The following is a 17,801-nucleotide window of genomic DNA, read 5'->3' on the forward strand; positions in this document are numbered from 1 at the left end:
GAAAAACTGAATCAACACCAGATTTTTCTTGCAAAATAACTGAGAAGTAATCCTTAGCCAGAAGGTACCCCTAGAACTGGCAACAGGAGCCCCTGGAATAAAATGTTGCTTGGGGAGCAGTATGTCTGCAGTATTTCCAGTGGAATGGCAGTGACTTTCTGTTTTTTCAGAGGTCTTCATCAGGGAGCAGAAACAGGCTGCTCTGCAAGGGAAGGTCACACAGGAACTGAAGTTGACAGCAAGGCAGGCATGAGCCTAGATCCTCACCAAGGGGTACAGTCCCATAGTACCTGAACAAGAAGAACAGAATAAGTCCGGTGACTGCAGCCAGGTTAAGTCAGCAGTCCAGGCAATCCAAACAAGACCATAGTAAGGTGGTAGGTCCCAGATCAAGCCATAAAGTCAAGTCAGCAGGTCAGAGTCAGTATCAGTAAAGTTCATGGCCAGACCCAAGTTTGGCTGCCATATAGCTCTAGCAGAGACCACAGGCAAGTGTCTGAGCTCCTGAGCAACTTCTGAGCAAACAATGGGCAGCCTCTGGCCAGACTTCTCTCCGCTCTTCCTCATGCAGCTCTTTCCACAGCAATCTGACCCAAGGTTACGCTGCTGCAAGGTTATACAGATCTTTAACAGGCAGTCAAAGCCCAGTGAGAAGGGGAAGAGGTTGCAGAGCTTGTTGGTGGACCTAACAGCTTGGACATCACTAAACTTGGGATTCTGGATAAACACCAGATAGATGCCATCAGACAAAAAAAGCATGTGTGTCAGTGTCATAAAGAGGAATGTGTGTTCAGATTGGTGTAAACAGATAGCACTCTGCAACTTATCCCAGTTGCCGACAATGAGTCAAGTAGCCACAGTTTAATTAACAGCAGTTTTTATTTCCCTAAAGTCATCATTCTGGAGTGAATGAGAGAGTGGGCAGAACTACCAGCAATGGTCATACATAACCTGAAGCAAAAAGAAACTCAGCAAAGGAAACAGGAAGTCCTATAATACACATCCTAAGGAAGATGGTCTTTCAAAAGCTTCTGCCCATACAGTTCTCAAGTTTTGACCGAATAAGGAAACCCTGAGCAGCACTTGTCTCAAAGACAGAGCGGGTGTCATTTTTTTACTCACAGAACTACCGCTAGTGATTAACACTGCTTCTGTTGATTTTACAATGAGAGTACAATTGCTCCCAAGGAGATCGATGAGCTACAAAAGTAGGGATTTTCTTTGCCTTTTTCTCTTCCAAAATGATTCATGACAATGTCCTGCACTTTCATATCACTTTGTCAGGTGAGAAATAACCATTTTGCGTACCGCTCCGCCTGTACTACCTATGTTGGTCCCATAGTAAAGCACGACAATTCCGATGATGACATCAGAAGCGTAATCATCCTTCATATATGGTCACAAGCACTATTTTAGAATTTTATTGGAGGTTTTGGTTCTTTCAGATTTGAGATTAATCTGTTGATAACGTCTAAAAAGGTGAGCAATATTTCTATTGGTTCCTTCATGCTAGCATGTGAATCTATATATTTCCTCCTTTGTAGACATTTGTGAGATACAGAGAAGCCCATGCAGAGTTTGGTCTAGGCAGTGCCTATCAGATAGTGAAGTTTCATCTGCACACAATCAGGATGGCAACAAAAGGACATTTTTCTACTCCAGTGCTGTGCCTGCTTCTCCTCTTCATTCCGGTCTCCCTGGGTAAGTACATGTTTTATTTTAAATAAGGCAGTGAGATAGGAAAAGAATGTAAATTCGATATAAATGGGTTGCTGTTCCACCAACCTGTAAGCCAAAGTGTCAAGAAGGTGTTTAAATACATTTCTATCCTTGATTCAATCTCCTTGATGATCCTGAGAGAAAGAAGGCTAAGCTATTTGTAATAGTTTTGTATTTTACTCAGACATCAGTGACTGGCCATTCTCATAGGAATTCGAGTCCAAGTTTAGTAAACAGCCAAGCTGTAATGGAAACCATCTCAGTATTTTGACTACTGTGTTGCCTCCCCTGTTGAGCTCTGTGTAGACAGAATCAATAACTCCACGTCTTTACTCATCACCAGTTAAAATGATGTTGCTGTGCTCTGTGTGTCCAGTGGAGTTTGACTGGGTAACATACCATCCCCTCAGTTGTTCCTGTATATCTGAAGCTTATCACTATTTGTCTCTCTGCTCTTTTTAGAGCCATGTGTACATGTTTGAAGCTGATGATTAGAGCCAGAGTTTGGAATTCCCATTTTTGTCTCTATGCACATGGCGGTAGTACTATGGCATTGTGACTGGTGGTCACATCCCCATATGATGAGAATAAGACTTCATGGTTGATACTTGGATGTAGCATGGCTCTAGTCTTAAAGGTTCTCACCAGTTGCATGGATGCAGCCACAGTTCAAGTGGATGGGAAGAGGAGACACAGGCCTTTCTGTACAAAGGAGTGTGAAGAACGATATTAAACATTTGTACTTAGGTATCTTTCTAGCAATGTTTGAGTGTCAACTGAGCAGTACTGTAGAAATTAGGGTGAGTTTTCTGACAACTTCTTTTTAATAACAGGGAATAGTGCCAGAGTAACTCAGTGGCAGATGTACACAAGAGTAGCTTTACCTTGACACCATCATCAGCACCTATGACCCACGCCTCTGATCTGGTGGTACGTGCACTCTCCACGCTGCGGCAGCCCCCTGCTGTTCCCCAGGGAGGGTGCAGCACGCAGGCAGCCCAGGAGGCTCAGCCATCAGGGAGTGAGTGGGCAGCCTGCAAAAACCTCCACTTAGAGTCTGAGTACAGGGATGCACGGCTCATTTTCACCCCTGGCCTTCAGTAACCAGGTCTTCACTGGAGCAAGCCAAAATCTGAAGTCTTCTTATCCAACAGTACCACTGAATTCAATGAAAGCACTTGTGGGACATGCTATGGAGTCTGAGGAAACACAAAAGAGTGTGCCTGTAGGTATCATAAAAAAATTCACATAAGATTGATTACAGCAAATGATAGTTTTGATTAGGGAATATTTAAATCTGTTGATTGGCTTATGCCTACCTCCGCATCCAGCCTTGCATGCTGCCATGTGTTGAAAACATCAGATGTTGGATTATTTTAAAATTCAAGTGCAGAGAGGTGGATCAACCAAGTGAGAAGCTGTTTGTTTACTCCTGGATATGGCTAATGGACATAGATTATCTGGTGCCTTTAACAATGTATTATGAATTCAACTTTTCTTAGAAGTTATTTTTCTTTTAAATGTATGTATTTTTTTTAGCTAAGAAAACTTTTTTTGACTATGTTCTTCAAATAAACTGCCTTTAATTGACTACTGCTAGCAGTTTACTCTGGAATGAGAAATGAAACAACAGTTTCATTGTTTAGTTACTGAAGGAAGTGGTTGCATTAGCATCAGTTCATGGGCTAAGACTGCCATACTTACAGGGAATAGAAAGAAGAATTAGATTTGTTTCCAAATGCAAAGAAAAATGATATATTCTTGTTTCACAATCTCAAATGACAGCAAGCAGTATAATATATAGGAACACCTCTCTCTTTTGAGGAAGAGAGGAAATGTCATATTTTCCACACCGGATTGTTTTGAAAACTCTTACTGGAAAATCCGAGGTTATCTTTTGTCACTTATCACATACCATTATTGATAGGAGATGATCTCTGAGAGGTGTCTTTCTGGACTATTTGCAAGATATGCACAGCTGCACTGTTTTCTGTTCACATCGCTGCCCAGTGCTGGGTCATAATGAGTACTGGAGGTTTCTCTTGGTACCTGGTCAGGTTCTCATACCTTTCTTGATTCCAGTGCAGTCTTACTCACTAAGAATTGTGACTGTCTTAGCTAACTGTGTCAGCTTTGGAGATGTGACTCCTATGACTCATGAGCTGTAGAGATGGTATGAGGGTACAGCAAGGGCCAGCTGCTCCAACCGCAATAACATGTCTCGCAGGTTGGTGGCCTCACCAGCCAGGGTCCAGCCCCACAGTACCCAAGAGAGGCAAGCAGGGCAGACCTAGGGGTGGTAGGTGGGTTCAACTCTTGTTGCCAACTTGCCTCAGATCATCAGGCAAGTTCATGGTGATGAGGCAGGTCCAAGGTCAAGGTAGGCAGTCAATCTGTGGCTCAGCATGCAGATCAACAGGGCCCATGGCCAGGCACAGCTGTGTCCAAGTTGAACACAGATGCACCTACAATGTAGCTCAGGCAGGGACAGAAGGTCCAGGCCTGTGCTTTAAAGGAAGGCCTGGGCCCGTGGGCAGACTTTGTGTAGACCCCAGGTGGGGAAGGGCAAGGCCATTAAGGATTAGGGCACTGACAGTTGCATCAAACCTGTCCCATAGATGTTTGCTTTAATTTTCCATTGTGTGTCAGGTTTCAAAACATTGCTAATTTGGGACCAAAGTTACTAGGCTTCTTACGTGACTGTCCTGTAAACCTTCTCTAGCTATGTGGTCAATCTGAATGATCCTCCAGACCCCAAAAGAAGTAACCAGCCCTCTTCAGAGATTTACCTGTTCCATAATGTGCTGAAATTAAAATCTGATCAAATTGAAGACAAGTCTCAGATGTGGTGGCCAAGCTCTTCCTGATTCTTGTGTGAATTTAGCTTGTAGTTTGTCCTTAACCAGGAAATACCAAGATCCTGTATGAGGTTTTCTGCCATTTGATTTTCCACCCATTTTGTCATGTCCTCTTTCATGCTGTAAACACCAGTGGCTTTCAATTCGTGTGGCTCACTAATGCGAACACAACATTTTTTTCCCATTTTCTCTTTTTAAGTTTTCTCCTTGAGAAGCTTAAATCTCATATCCAACAACTTGGTTCCAAGGGATGCATGAGCTGACAGCAATGATTAACAGATGAACAGGATGAGTATAGAATGATTTAGTTGTCAAAACTGAGAATTAAATTTTTAGAAAGTGCCTCAGGCTTCTTAGTTCCATCACAAAAGCTGCAGAGCTTCCTTTCCTCTGAAACATAAAATTCCTTTCAAATAGTTCAATATTCTATGTGTAATTCAATTGAGCATTTATATCCAGCAAATAATTACATACCTGTCTTCATTTCAGGTTGGCCTGTATCCCAAGGTTTAAGGCATGTTTCTTTCTCATGTTATCACTGCTTAAATGTCTGATTATGGCTTGATAAAATACTTCTTAAAAACTTTTCTTGTGCAGGGGTTGCTGAAACTGGTAGCGTGATAAGAGATGGCAGTTACAGCTCTATTTCCTGAGGTCCATACACGCATACACCACCCCCCCCACCCCCCACCCCCACACCCCCAATCCCCCCCACACACACACCCCTGTTCACGGCTGGCCACACAGACAGAAACAGACAACAGTGACACAAACACAAACAGCACCAATGGCCTTATCATGAGCAACTGATGTCATCTATCTTAAATTCTGTACAGCCTTTGGCATGGTCGCACACAAAATTCTCATCATTAAATTGGAGATATATGGGTTTGATGGATGGACTATGCAGTGAATAAGGAATTGGCTGGATGACTGCATCCAAAGAGTTGCAGTCAATAGCTCAATGTCCAAATGGAGATCAGTCACAAGTAGTGTCCCTCAGAGGTCCATGCTGGGACCAGTATCCTTCAATATATTCAAAACCCACCTGGACGCCATCCTGTGCAACCTGCCCTATGTGATCCTGCTTTAGCAGGGAGGTTGGACTAGATGATCTCCAGAGGTCCCTTCCAACCCCTACCAATCTGTGAATCTGTGAATATCTTCATTAATGACATAGGTAGTGGGATTGAGTGCACTCTCAGCAAGTTTGCAGATGCCACCAAGCTGAGTGGTGCAGTTGATATGCTTGAGGGAAGGGATGCCATCCAGAGGGACCTTGAGAGGTTTGAGAAATGTGTGAATATGAACCTCACCTCATGAAGTTCAACAAGGCCAAGTGCAAGGTCCTGTACCTGGCTTGAGGCAATCCCCAGGATCAGTACAGAGTGGGGGATGAACGGATTGAGAGTAGCCCTGCAGAGAAGGAATTGCAGATACTGGTGGGTGACAAACTGGACATGAGTCAGCAATGTGCACTTGCAGCCCAGAAAGCCAATCACATCCTGGGCTGCATCAAAAGAAGCGTAGCCCCCAGGTCGAGGGAGGCAACTCTGCCTCTCTATTCCACACTAGTGAGATCTCACCTGGAGTACTGCATCCAGCTCTGGGGTCCCCAGCAGAAGAGAGATAAGGACCTGTTAGAGTGGGTCCAGAGGAGGACCACAAAAATGATCGTAGGGATGGAACATGTCTCCTATGAGGAAAGGCTGAGAGAGTTGGGTTTGTTCAGCCTGGAGAAGAGAAGGCTCCAGGGGCACCTCCTTGTGGCCATTCAATACTTAAAGGGGGCTTATAAGAAAGATGGAAAGAGACTTTTCACCAGGACCTGTAGTGACAGGACAAGGGGCAACTAATTTAAACTGAAAGAAAGTAGATTTAGATTAGATATAAGGAAGATATTTGTTATGATGAGGGTTGTGAAACACTGGAACAGATTGTCTAGAGAAGTTGTGGATACCCCATCACTGGAAGTGTTCAAGGTCAGGTTGGACAGGGCTTTGAACAACCTGCTCTAGGGAAAGATGTCCCTGCCCATGGCAGGGGGATTGGAACCAGATGATCTTTAAGGTCCCTTCCAATCAAAACCATTCTGTGAGTCTATGATTCTATGTTTTCCTCTCTGACTGATCAGAATAAAAGTCTATCAGTGGGAAATATGCAAATATGTACAATTTGGATTCCTCCTGATGCTCAGCCCATCCAGCATCTGGTCCTGGATCCTTAGTCTCTATAGTTGCCTCATGCACTAACATATATGCAAATGGGTCTGTGAGTTGACCCTCTGACCTTATCATCTCTCCAATAGTTGGCCTGGACCATCTGGTCCCTCTGGTAGCCACCTCCTCCAGTTACCTCACTCCCAGAGACACATACAAATACTTGACTCACTGGCTAGTCCAACTTGATATTCACTAGCAATCACACACTGAAATGCAGTACCTATCCTCACTCACTCCAGTTTCTGGCATCTGTTGTGGCTTAACACCAGTAGGCAGCTAAGCACCACACAGCCACTCACTCACTCTCCTTCGATGGGGGGGTGTCAGAGTCAATTTGGATCTCTCAAATTTACAGGACAACATACTCTGTGAATTGAACTTTATTTTAGGAGCTCATTAAGACATACAAGAAACAAACACAACAAGAGGGGCTCATTTCTCCTTTGTCCAGACTAGTCTGTCATGTAAATTCACTGATTCAAGTCACAAGGTTTCATAACTGCCCTGGTTTGGGCTGAGAGAGTTAATTTTCTTTCTAGTAGTCGGTATAGTGTTGTGTTTTAGATTTAGGATCAGAATAATGTTGATAACACACTGATGTTTCAGTTGATGCTGGATAGTTGTAGTGTCTACAGTAACTCAAGGACTTTTCAGCTTCTCACACCCTGTCAAGTGCACAAGAAGCTGGAAGAGCAACAGCTGATGTTGTCCCAGAACTGGGTGTTCACTTACCAGGTGTGCAACATGCCAATATACACACAGAGCAGAGGTAATTTATTGCATATTTGTGCAGATATGGGTGTCTGTCCCAAGACAGCACACCAAAGCTCCAAATCAGTGGTTATTTATACATACAACATTAACATATTCATCTTTCTAATACATATGCATTGTTATTCTATTAAATGATTCGTTTAGATTTTTTCATCTAGCATGCAAACTAGAACACATGCTCAGTTCTTTTCTCCGCCTTTATCTTTTGAGTAGGTGTATAATTGGGGTAGGTGGTCCATGGGTCGGTGGTCACAATTCCCCCTGCCAGAGTTACCTTTCCTCTAGTTTCCTGGTACTTTTGGCAAGTCCACATGGTTCTTCAAGGCTTGTTGGTCAAACTAACAATTTATCAGTTATGCTTCTACTTCTTGACAATCACATCTTAAGTAGTACATTGTTGGATAAACAGTAACTAACACAGGGGTAGGACTATACAATGGTCATCCTGAACAGCGATAGTCTTGGTAACATTTGATTTTGCTGTAACACTGACCCAGACTGGCCAAAAGGATATTCCCTACCATATAATGTCATGCTCCGTATATAACTGGGGAGGTGGGATCACTGCTTGGAACAGGCCGGGCATCAAGGGTTTTCTTCCGCAGGTGGTGAGCAATTGCATTTGTGCATCACTTGTTTTATATTATTATTGTTGTTGTTGTTATGACTGTACTTTTGTCCCCGCAGTCAGCGGGATGGATAGTGTGTCCCTAGCACAAAGTGCAAGTCCGTAAGGGACCGGTTATATTTAGCCGCTCAGTATCTAACAAGACTCCTGGACCTAATGCCAATGATTGAGCTTCAGCTGGGGCAGAGTGGAGCTGCTTGGCTCCAGCCATCTAGATGCTTGCTAGCTGGTCCACATTATATAGTATCTCTGCTCCAGATCGGTAGCTCTGTATATCTGCCTTAGCTGGGTATCTCTGCTCCAGATCTCTTAATTCTAGGGCAGTAACCCCTCCAGTAGTTGTTGTGGAGGGAGGTGTGTTTTGTGCCCCCAAGAGCACGCTCTGTTGTTCAGACTTGATTACAGGTGTCAAGAGGGCAGGAGTCAGGGAATTATCCTCATTCTCACCATGCCCTGAGGGGAGGGTATGCACATCTGCTTCTTTCCAGATATCCCCATCCCAATCACCATCATATGTGGCACAATAAACTTTAGTTTCCAACAACGTCCTCCTCTGCTGCTCAGCTTCTGGAATTATCTGGGGCTGAAGTTTTAACTCAAGCAGTTTATTTTGCATTTCTAATTGCTTACACTTTACTTCCAAGTATTATTTCCATTTCTTTTTCAACCATACATCTTCACCTTTCAATGCATCAATCGTATCTGTTGCTGCTCTGTGGTGGGTTGACCCTGGCTGAAGGCCAGGTGCCCCCCAGAGCCGCTCTCTCACTCCCCTCATTCACAAAACAGGGGAGAAAAGGCATAACGAAATGCTTGTAGGTCGAGATAAGGACAGGGAGAGATCACTCACTAATTATCGTCACGAGCAAAACAGACCAAACTTAGAGAGGGAATTCATCTAATTTATTACTAGGCAAAACAGAGTAGAGGAATGAGAAATAAAATCAACTCTTAAAACACCTCCCCCCACCCCTCCCATCTTCCCAGGCTCGTCTTCACTCCCAGCTTCACCCTTCCCCCCCCTCAGCGGCACAGGGGGACGGGGAATGGGGGTTATGGTCGGTTCATCTCACGGTGTTTCTGCCGCTTCTTCATCCTCAGGGGGAGGACTCCTCTCATCGTTCCCCTGCTCCAGCATGGAGTCCCTCTCATGGGGTGCAGACCTTCAGGAGCAAACTGCTCCAGCGTGGGGTCCCCCACGGGGTCACAAGTCCTGCCAGCAAACCTGCCCTGGCACGGGCTCCCCTCTTCACGGGTCCACCGGTCCGGCCTGGAACTTGCTCCAGCGTGGGCTTCCCACAGGCCACAGCCTCCTTCAGGTGCCTCCACCTGCTCCGGCGTGGGGTCCTCCACGGGCTGCAGGTGGAATCTCTACACCCCCTCATCCTTCCTCCATGGGCTGCAGGGGGACAGCCTGCTTCACCATGGTCTTCACCATGGTCTTCACCATGGGCTGCAGGGGGATCTCTGCTCCGGCGCCTGGAGCACCTCCTCCCCCTCCATCTGCACTGACCTTGGTGTCTGCAGAGTTTCTTACATCTTCTCACTCCTCTCTCCGGCTGCAAAAGCTCTCTCTCTCTAAGTGTTTTTCTTCTTCTTAAATATGTTATCACAGAGGCGCTGATTGGCTTGGCCTTGGCCAGCAGCGGGCCCGTCTTGGAGCCGGCTGGCATTGGCTCTATCAGACACAGGGGGAGCTTCTAGCAGCTTCTCACAGAAGCCACCCCTGTAGCCCCCCCGCTACCAAAACCTTGCCACGCAAACCCAACACATGCTCTAAGACAACTGCCTAGTAATAAGCATATAACAGGTTTCCCTTTTCCCTTCTTTAACTTACAAGAAGCCTGTGATCTGGCAAGCTCCGGCCAAATCTGATCAGCCATTCACCATTCAAGTCATAAGGTTGCATAACTTATAACCTGTAACTTTTAATTCATGCACTTAACTTAGCCAATGGTGAGAGTGCTCATCCTTCCTCCTCCATCATGCTGCGGGCGTCTCCTGTATCACACTGGGAAACATGAACACCTCAGCTGTTACCGGAAAGCGGCAACATAATTCACTCTCTAAGACTTACTTTGAAGTTTTAGAAAGCAGGCATTCTTTATTGCAGCGCTGGGTGCACGGGGGATAACTCCACCTAATATGCACACCCTAAAGACAAAACTAACAAGTATTTATGCTATGTTAATATACATATTCATTATATTTCTGAGTAATGCTTATCCCATTCATGGATTTTCCAGGAATATATTAGCATATACTAATGTCCTTCACGCATGTTTGTTGGCACCTCTGGGTGGTTGTCGGGGGTCTTCAGATGAAGGCTCATACTCTTCTTGACCTTTACTTCTAGGCAGACTCAGTCCTGGTATCACGTATACCTTATCCTTCAAGGCTGGTTTTGTGATCATCTTGTAACTTTCTTATCTTTGCACATCTGTTCTTCCAAGGCCAAGCTGTTTTAAAATGAGATTATTCCAGAGCTTCTTATCTTACAACTATTCTAACTATTTTCTAATTTGTAATGGTTTCCCTTTTGTTTGGTTACATCTATTGAGCAATGGCTCTAATTGCTTGAATTGATCTTAATATTTCAATATTCACAGGTATCACAGCAGTCAGACAGCTGTTGCATCTGCTTCAAACACTTTTTTGAGTAAGCTGATGTTTTTATACCTTCCAGCTTGGAATTTTGGTCTATACCATTTCTCTAAGTTAGCAGATTCTGAAGAAACTGGGAGACAAAGATGATGTCTGCAGGAGCCAGCACTCAGCAGGTGATAATGGCTGTATAATGGCCCTTTAGCTCTTTCCCGGCACCTGTCCGGCCTATGTAGTGCTCTCGCTTTGACCTAATGGTGCTGCTCCCAGCATACATCAGGCCTTAGCATGAGCTGTGTTAGCCAAAATCTGAGCAGAAGTTGAGCGATGGGGGAGAGAATCGGAAGGGTAAAAGTGAGAAAAGCTCCTAGGTTGAGACAAAGACTGCTTAATAGGTAAAGCAAAATATGCACACAGAAGCAAAGCAAAACAAGGAATTCATTCCTCACTTCCCATGGGCAGGCAGGTGTTCAGACATCTCCAGGAAAGCAGGGCTCCATCATGTGTAACAGTTACTTGGGAAGACAAATGCTGTCACTCCAAATGTCCTCCCCTTCCTTCTTCTTCCCCCCAGCTTTTATTGCTGAGCATGACATCATATGGTATGGAATATCCCTTTGGTCAGTTGGGGTCAGCTGTCCCGGCTGTGTCCCCTCCCAACTCCTTGTGCACCCCCAGCCTCCTTGCTGGTGGGGCAGTGTGAGAAGCAGAAAAGGCCTTGGCTCTGTGTAAGCACTGCTCAGCAGTTACTAAAACATTCCTGTGTTATCAACACTGTTTCCAGCACAAATCCAAAACACAGCCCCATACTAGCTACTATGAAGAAAGTTAACTCTATCCCAGCCAAAACCAGCACAGCACCAAAGACATGTGCTTCTGTGACCTGTAGTCCAGCTGCAGTTGCTGGCACTTAGAACTCCATACACATACATGCACACTGAATAGAGTCACCTCACCCAGGAAAACAGTTACAGATTTTAATACAAAACCACAATGGATAGTGCTGATTAGGTGCAGGGCATAGCCAGACAAGCATGCTGACCAGCACCCTGCTTACCCACCATTGGCCACTTTTCACAAAATCACAGAATGGTTGAGGTTGGAAGGGACCTCTGGAGGTCATCTAGTCCAACCCCCCCTGCTCTAGCAGGGCCAGCTAGAGCTAGTTGTCAGGACCATGTCCAGGTGGCTTTTGAATACCTCCAAGGAAGCCAACTCCACAACATCCCTGGGTAATCTGTTCCAGTGCTTAATCATCCTCATGGTAAAAAAGTGTTTTTTGATATTCAGAAGGAAACTCCCATTTCTGCCTATTGACTCTCATCCTTTTATCCACTTACCCTTCTATTTTCTCATGCTTGCTCCTACCCAAACATCCTTGATCCCTCCCTTTCCCACCTTTGATTCCTCTCCTGAACATCTCATAATAAGCCTTGTGCAATTCCAAGATGCTCTTCTCTTGCATCTCATAGGGTGTCCCATACCGTCTAGGCCCCCTCAGTCTCTAAGGTGACACAGAACACCCTCACATTGATTCATCTGATGGGTTTCACACCAGATGGACAATGGGGCCTAGATTGCTTTGCTGGAAGAGCCCTAGATGGGATCAGGACAGGGCCCTGACTGGATTATTGGGGTTCCCCCACCTGCCATTCTTCCTCTGTTCTCTTTTGCACATGAAGACAAGCTTTCTATCACATAACCTAACAAGGGAATGCTATACATATTGTTGTTTAATTACAGAGGTGACTGATTTTGGTGGAATTTAGCAGAAGGTTTGGGTTGGGGATTTTTTTGTTTCAATGTTTGTTCTCACAAACACCTCCAGAAAATCATTGTCTACGTCAGTTCAGAATATTAACTCAACATATTCTATGATTCTGTGATTCTGTATATGCTTTTTAGTCAAGCAGATATGAGACTTTCTGCAAGTAAAGAATCTTTTTTATGAAAAGATGTTCCAAAACTCTTGTCTTAAAATTCTTGACTGGGAAAAAAAAATAAAATTAAAGACAATTCCTGAACAAGTCCACTTTTTTTCTTTACATGTCATTACATATTAGGCTACACACTTCAGTTTTTCCAATGTTTACTGTGTCTGTGCCAGATGCAGACTCAGACCTTTTCCCCTGTGTTTCTTTGGTCTAGTAGGCCTTTGTGTCGCTTGGATTCCTAAGAACTGCTTCTGTGTCCCACCTTCATTCCTGCCTTTTAATGTAGCAAAATTCTCTCTGTGTTTTTCAGCCTTTAAGTCCCTGTGCTAAGCTACTGTGTAATATTTGAAGCATCTATAGCAGCAGTCCAACACTGTAAAGCAAGAAACCAACATGTACATCTTCCCTCTTCTGTCAAGCTCTCTATCAAGTGCTCTGTGATGACTGTAATGTTATTTTGTGAGTCCACAGGTAAAACGAACTGGGAAATGTATATCCATATGAAAGGAAAGAGACAGATCTGGAAGTAGAGCAGGAAAAGAGGGTTCTTTGGGCATCAGCCCTACCCCGAGAGATGGTGAGGCATGAGGAACAACATAAAGACCTACCTGTCTGTCTTCTGCTTATGCTGCTGCATCTCCTCACCCCTCATGAGGAATTCTGTTCTCTCATTGGGTACCCCTGACTTGGGTACCCCATTGCTAGGGCAAGAGAAGAGGGAAAGAATAGAGTATTGGGACACTGAGTTGCAAGCAATAGTTTGCCTGAGAGGAACAAGTTGAGGCAGACAAGGGAAATGGCTTCTTCACACCATACTGAACACAGCAATGAAGAAACAGGTGCCCAGTGAACATTTTCAGATGGATATCATCATGGCAGAACAACAGAGAAAGGAGTTTCTGTTGAAGCCTTTGTGAATCACACAGCAGGACATTACTCAGCATTTCCCAGCCCTGATAGGTCAGAAGAAGTGAAAGCTTGCCTGTTATTAGAAATAACTTATATTTTAGCAGTGTGGTTAGTTCAAACTTGTAAATACAGACAAAACTGCCTGCAAAAAACTTCAAGTTGGACTATTTAGAAAGGTGAACTGAATAAGCCTGATTTAAGAGTAAAATAAGAGTAATAATAATGTCATTACCATCTGCAATAGATAATTGTGATTAGACACTGTCCTTTCCATAAATGTGCTCTGTCTCTGTGTATGAAGGTGCTGATGAATTGAGGCTGTCAAATGGAACTGGACCCTGCTCTGGGAGAGTGGAAGTAAAACATGAGGAGCAGTGGGGAACTGTGTGCGATGGTGACTGGACCATAGAAGATGCTGAGGTTGTTTGTAAGCAACTACAATGTGGATCTGCTGTTCAGGCCCTTAATCGAGCTCCTTTTGGAGAAGGATCTGGACCAACGTGGTTGTATCGAGTTGACTGTCGTGGTGATGAATCCACTCTCTGGAACTGCTCACATACAGGATGGGGTTCTTTTACCTGCCCTCATTACTTTGATACTGGAGTGATCTGCTCAGGTAAGAAGTCATCCAACCTTGTATAACAGAAAAATGCTACAAGCTGAGATCAAACTTTGTCCAAGTACTGCACAGAGGTAACACTTTCTCCCTGGCCTCCACTCAGGCAAAGCAAGTTGCACCAGCGTTAAGTCTTCTGCTGACTGCAAGCGTATGTCTTCTTTGCCTGGGTCCAGCAATGACATAGAATCGAAGTAGAGATATTAAATGACATAGAACAGAAAAAGAAATACTACTTGTTTCTACCACAGCTCTCCCAGGCAACAGGAGAGCAGTACTAAACTTGTCTTTGACCAGGAATGGGAGCTAAAAGAGTAGGTGTAGATGGAGAAGCAAGAAAATGCTGTGTTATGCCATATAACTGCCTTTCTTTTCCAGATCTTCATGTACACTAAGGCAGGATAGTCTGTAATGACAAACAAATCCAATGTCTGTTTGACTGCCTTCCTCTGCAAGATGTGCTTGGTTTTGCTCTTTGGATAAAGTACCATTGCAAGAGGTTTTTCCTCCCCAGCTTCAAGACTTTAGATTTGCGCTTTTTGATTTTTATAAGGTTCCAGTCAGCCCATTAATCCAGCCTGTCTAGGTCCCTCTGAACGGCAGCTCTGCCCTTAGGGTTATCTCCCTCCACATCCCAAACTTATAAGAATGCACTCCATCACCTCCCCCAGGTTGTTGGTAAACATGCTGAACAGAACAGGTCCCAGAAAAGACCCAACAAGTGGTATTCTGCTTGTTGCCAGCCTGCAGGTAGAGTGCAACCCACTAATCATTACTCTCTGAGCCTGACCATCCAATCAGCTTTTTAACCATGTAGTTGTCCACCCACCCAGACTGTAACATCCTAGTTTGGACACAAGAATATTGTACAAGACAGTGTCAAAGGCATTGCTAAATGTGAGGTAAATGACATGTGCTAGTCTTCCCTCATCCACAAATACAGTTACTTTTATCACAGAAAGTAACAAGGTCACACAGGCGTGATTTACCCTTGGTAAATCCATGCTGACTCTTCAATTCACCTTCTTGTGCCCAGAAATGTGTTCCAGGAGGACTCACTCCATGTTTTTCCCAGGTACCAAAGTGAGACTGACCAGCCTGTAGATCTCCAGACTGTCTTTTTTAGCCTGTTCTGAAGATGGGTGCAACATTTCCTCTTTCCTCTTTCTGGGGTGCTTCAGCTTCCTATTCATTTGAATAATGAAGTCTTGAGGACACACACTAGTAAATAGCTATTTATTTATTTATTTATTTGGGGATTGCTATTTCTCAAGCATTTGGCAAATCTTCAAAACTTCCCTCCTGTAGCTTCCCAAGGATTTAGTATTTTCACATACTGAGTAATAAGCATTTCCACACACCGTTTTCTCTCTTCTCAGTGGCATACAGGAATTGCCACAATGGTTATTTAACAGTATCAGTCGTCCTCAGAGAAGTGACATGTGTCTTGCCCATGAAGGTATGGGAGGTATTAAATTAGATCAGTACAACCAACCATTCATGATGGATTTCTTGGGGTTTTTTCCCAGGTTTTTCTGGGCTGCGTTTGAGTGGAGGGGACACTGCCTGCTCTGGACATCTGGAAGTAAAGCAAGAAGAAACTTGGGCTACGGTCTGTTTTTCACACATTGATTTCAAAACTGCCTCTGTTATATGTAATGAGTTAGAGTGTGGCCAGGTTGTGGAAATCTTGAGAGGAACTCACTTTGGAGACAGACGTGAACTGATCTGGCAAGAAGAGTTTCGCTGTGTAGGGAATGAGACTCACCTTGCACACTGTCCCAGGAAGCTGCACCATAGTAAGACATGCTTTCATGATGCCACTGTTGTATGTTCAGGTGAGACTTTGGACTGATGGACATAATCTACACGTGTCCTATATGTCTTCTTGCTGTCAATCCACAGTTCAGAGCCACTGCATATTTCCGTGGTCCTCAGGGTTCTTGGGTGCTTTCCCTATCACACCTTGAGCCATCCAGGGAAGGCCAGGAAGTAACAGGGAGCAGCCCCACGGTCTCTCATTCACTCTACTGAAAGTCTGCATTTAACATGGGCTGTTCTAACAACTTTGCTTCTGCATCAGGGATGCAGATATCAAAAGGGCTGACATTTATGTTACTGAGAATTCCTTCCATGTCTTTCTCATATAAATAAAAGGAGAGATGGCCAGAGCAGACAAGAAGGAACCTAGAGAAATTACTTTATTTTCTGTGCTGCCAGTGTGTATGTTAATCCCTGGCACTTCAGTTAGTTAATTATAAAACTGGAAGAGATACCATAGCTCCAAAAGGTCAAAGGAGGCACAAGTTACAAATTTAAGATTTTTTTTAAAAAAAAAAAAAAGAAAAAAGTTATCAGAGGCCTGGATGACTTTAGTTGTGACTGCCAGGTAACATTATTTAAGAACTCCATACAGTCATGGCTGCTGGGGTCTCTAAATACAGCTAAGTTATTGCCACCCACTACAAAAGTGATGATTAGACCTAGCAAACACAACTTTTTTCCTGAGGGCCTAAATCAAAATGGGTAATCTGAACATGGGGCAGAGCTGCTGGCAACACCCTGTCACAAAACAAGCCTGGAAAGGACTGCAGTTCATGGCCAATTCCTAGTCAAAGGGCTGCAGTCTGTTTCAAGACTGCCTTGGACACTGTCCCACTGGCCATGGCAATCTGGAGCACTGACTGGGGAGCTGTGGCAGTTAAGGTATCAGTAACTGACAGGTCTTGGTTCCTGCCTCCATCTTGCAAGAGTCACAGCTCAGAGAGGAAATTCAGGTCTCTCATGCTCCAAATGCAAGGCAATGCTGGAACTGCCTCTGCAAGAAAAGTTGTTGCGAGGTAGCAGCAGTATTGTGCGGGGAGAAGAGAGCAGAGCAGAGGACAAGAGACTGAACTTAAAGAGTCAAAAGACTTTTAATCATGTAGTGCAGGCTACAACATGAACAATAAAGAGGGGTTTTTTTTTTTTCAGAGCAGGCTTATGAATATCCTAGTCTAATATGCTTCCCAGTAACCTGAGACATAGTGAGTGCTAGTTCCTTGCAGCTAGTTCCTTGCAGCTAGATCTCTCCCACAATTTTCAATGCAATAGCACAGAGGAAAAAAAAAAAAAGAAGAAGAAAAAGTAACTGCTAAGTTCCTTTATTCTTCCTGCAGGCTATGGTGGCTACAGGCTGGCAAATGGCAGTACCACATGTTCAGGGAGAGTAGAGCTTCTTCATGGAGGCACGTGGGGAACTCTGTGTGACTACCTGTGGGATCTACCAGCTGCCAATGCCCTCTGCCAACAGCTGGACTGTGGAGTTGCCCTACTGATACCAGGTGGACAATCCTTCGGGAAAGGAAATGGATCTGTCTGGAATGGCACATTCAGCTGCAAGAAGAATGGCTCACACCTGAGAGACTGTCCTGTGAGTGTGCTAGGTCTTGATGAATGCCCTGCTGGAAAAGATGCACGTGTGGTATGTTCAGGTGAGCAGCGGAAAGGTCTAAGAAGAGAACCGAAAAACTCTTTCTTTGAGGAAAAATATGGACC

At 44.4% G+C, this 17,801-nt stretch overlaps 1 protein-coding gene across 1 annotated transcript in view; it reads left to right on the plus strand.

Annotated features, from left to right (window-relative positions):
* The first annotated feature begins 1,577 nt into the window (after positions 1-1,577).
* LOC129197613 (scavenger receptor cysteine-rich type 1 protein M130-like) overlaps positions 1,578-17,801 on the plus strand; it is a 35,317-nt gene continuing 19,093 nt past the window's right edge. Inside the window, exons 1-4 of the mRNA XM_054806230.1 lie at positions 1,578-1,701; positions 13,950-14,264; positions 15,794-16,102; positions 17,423-17,737. Of these exons, the coding sequence (XP_054662205.1) occupies positions 1,632-1,701; positions 13,950-14,264; positions 15,794-16,102; positions 17,423-17,737 (1,009 nt within the window). The 5' untranslated portion in view covers positions 1,578-1,631. The remainder of the gene's footprint in view (positions 1,702-13,949; positions 14,265-15,793; positions 16,103-17,422; positions 17,738-17,801) is intronic.

Source organism: Grus americana, chromosome 1 (assembly GCF_028858705.1).
Source record: "Grus americana isolate bGruAme1 chromosome 1, bGruAme1.mat, whole genome shotgun sequence".
Lineage (NCBI taxonomy): Eukaryota > Metazoa > Chordata > Aves > Gruiformes > Gruidae > Grus > Grus americana.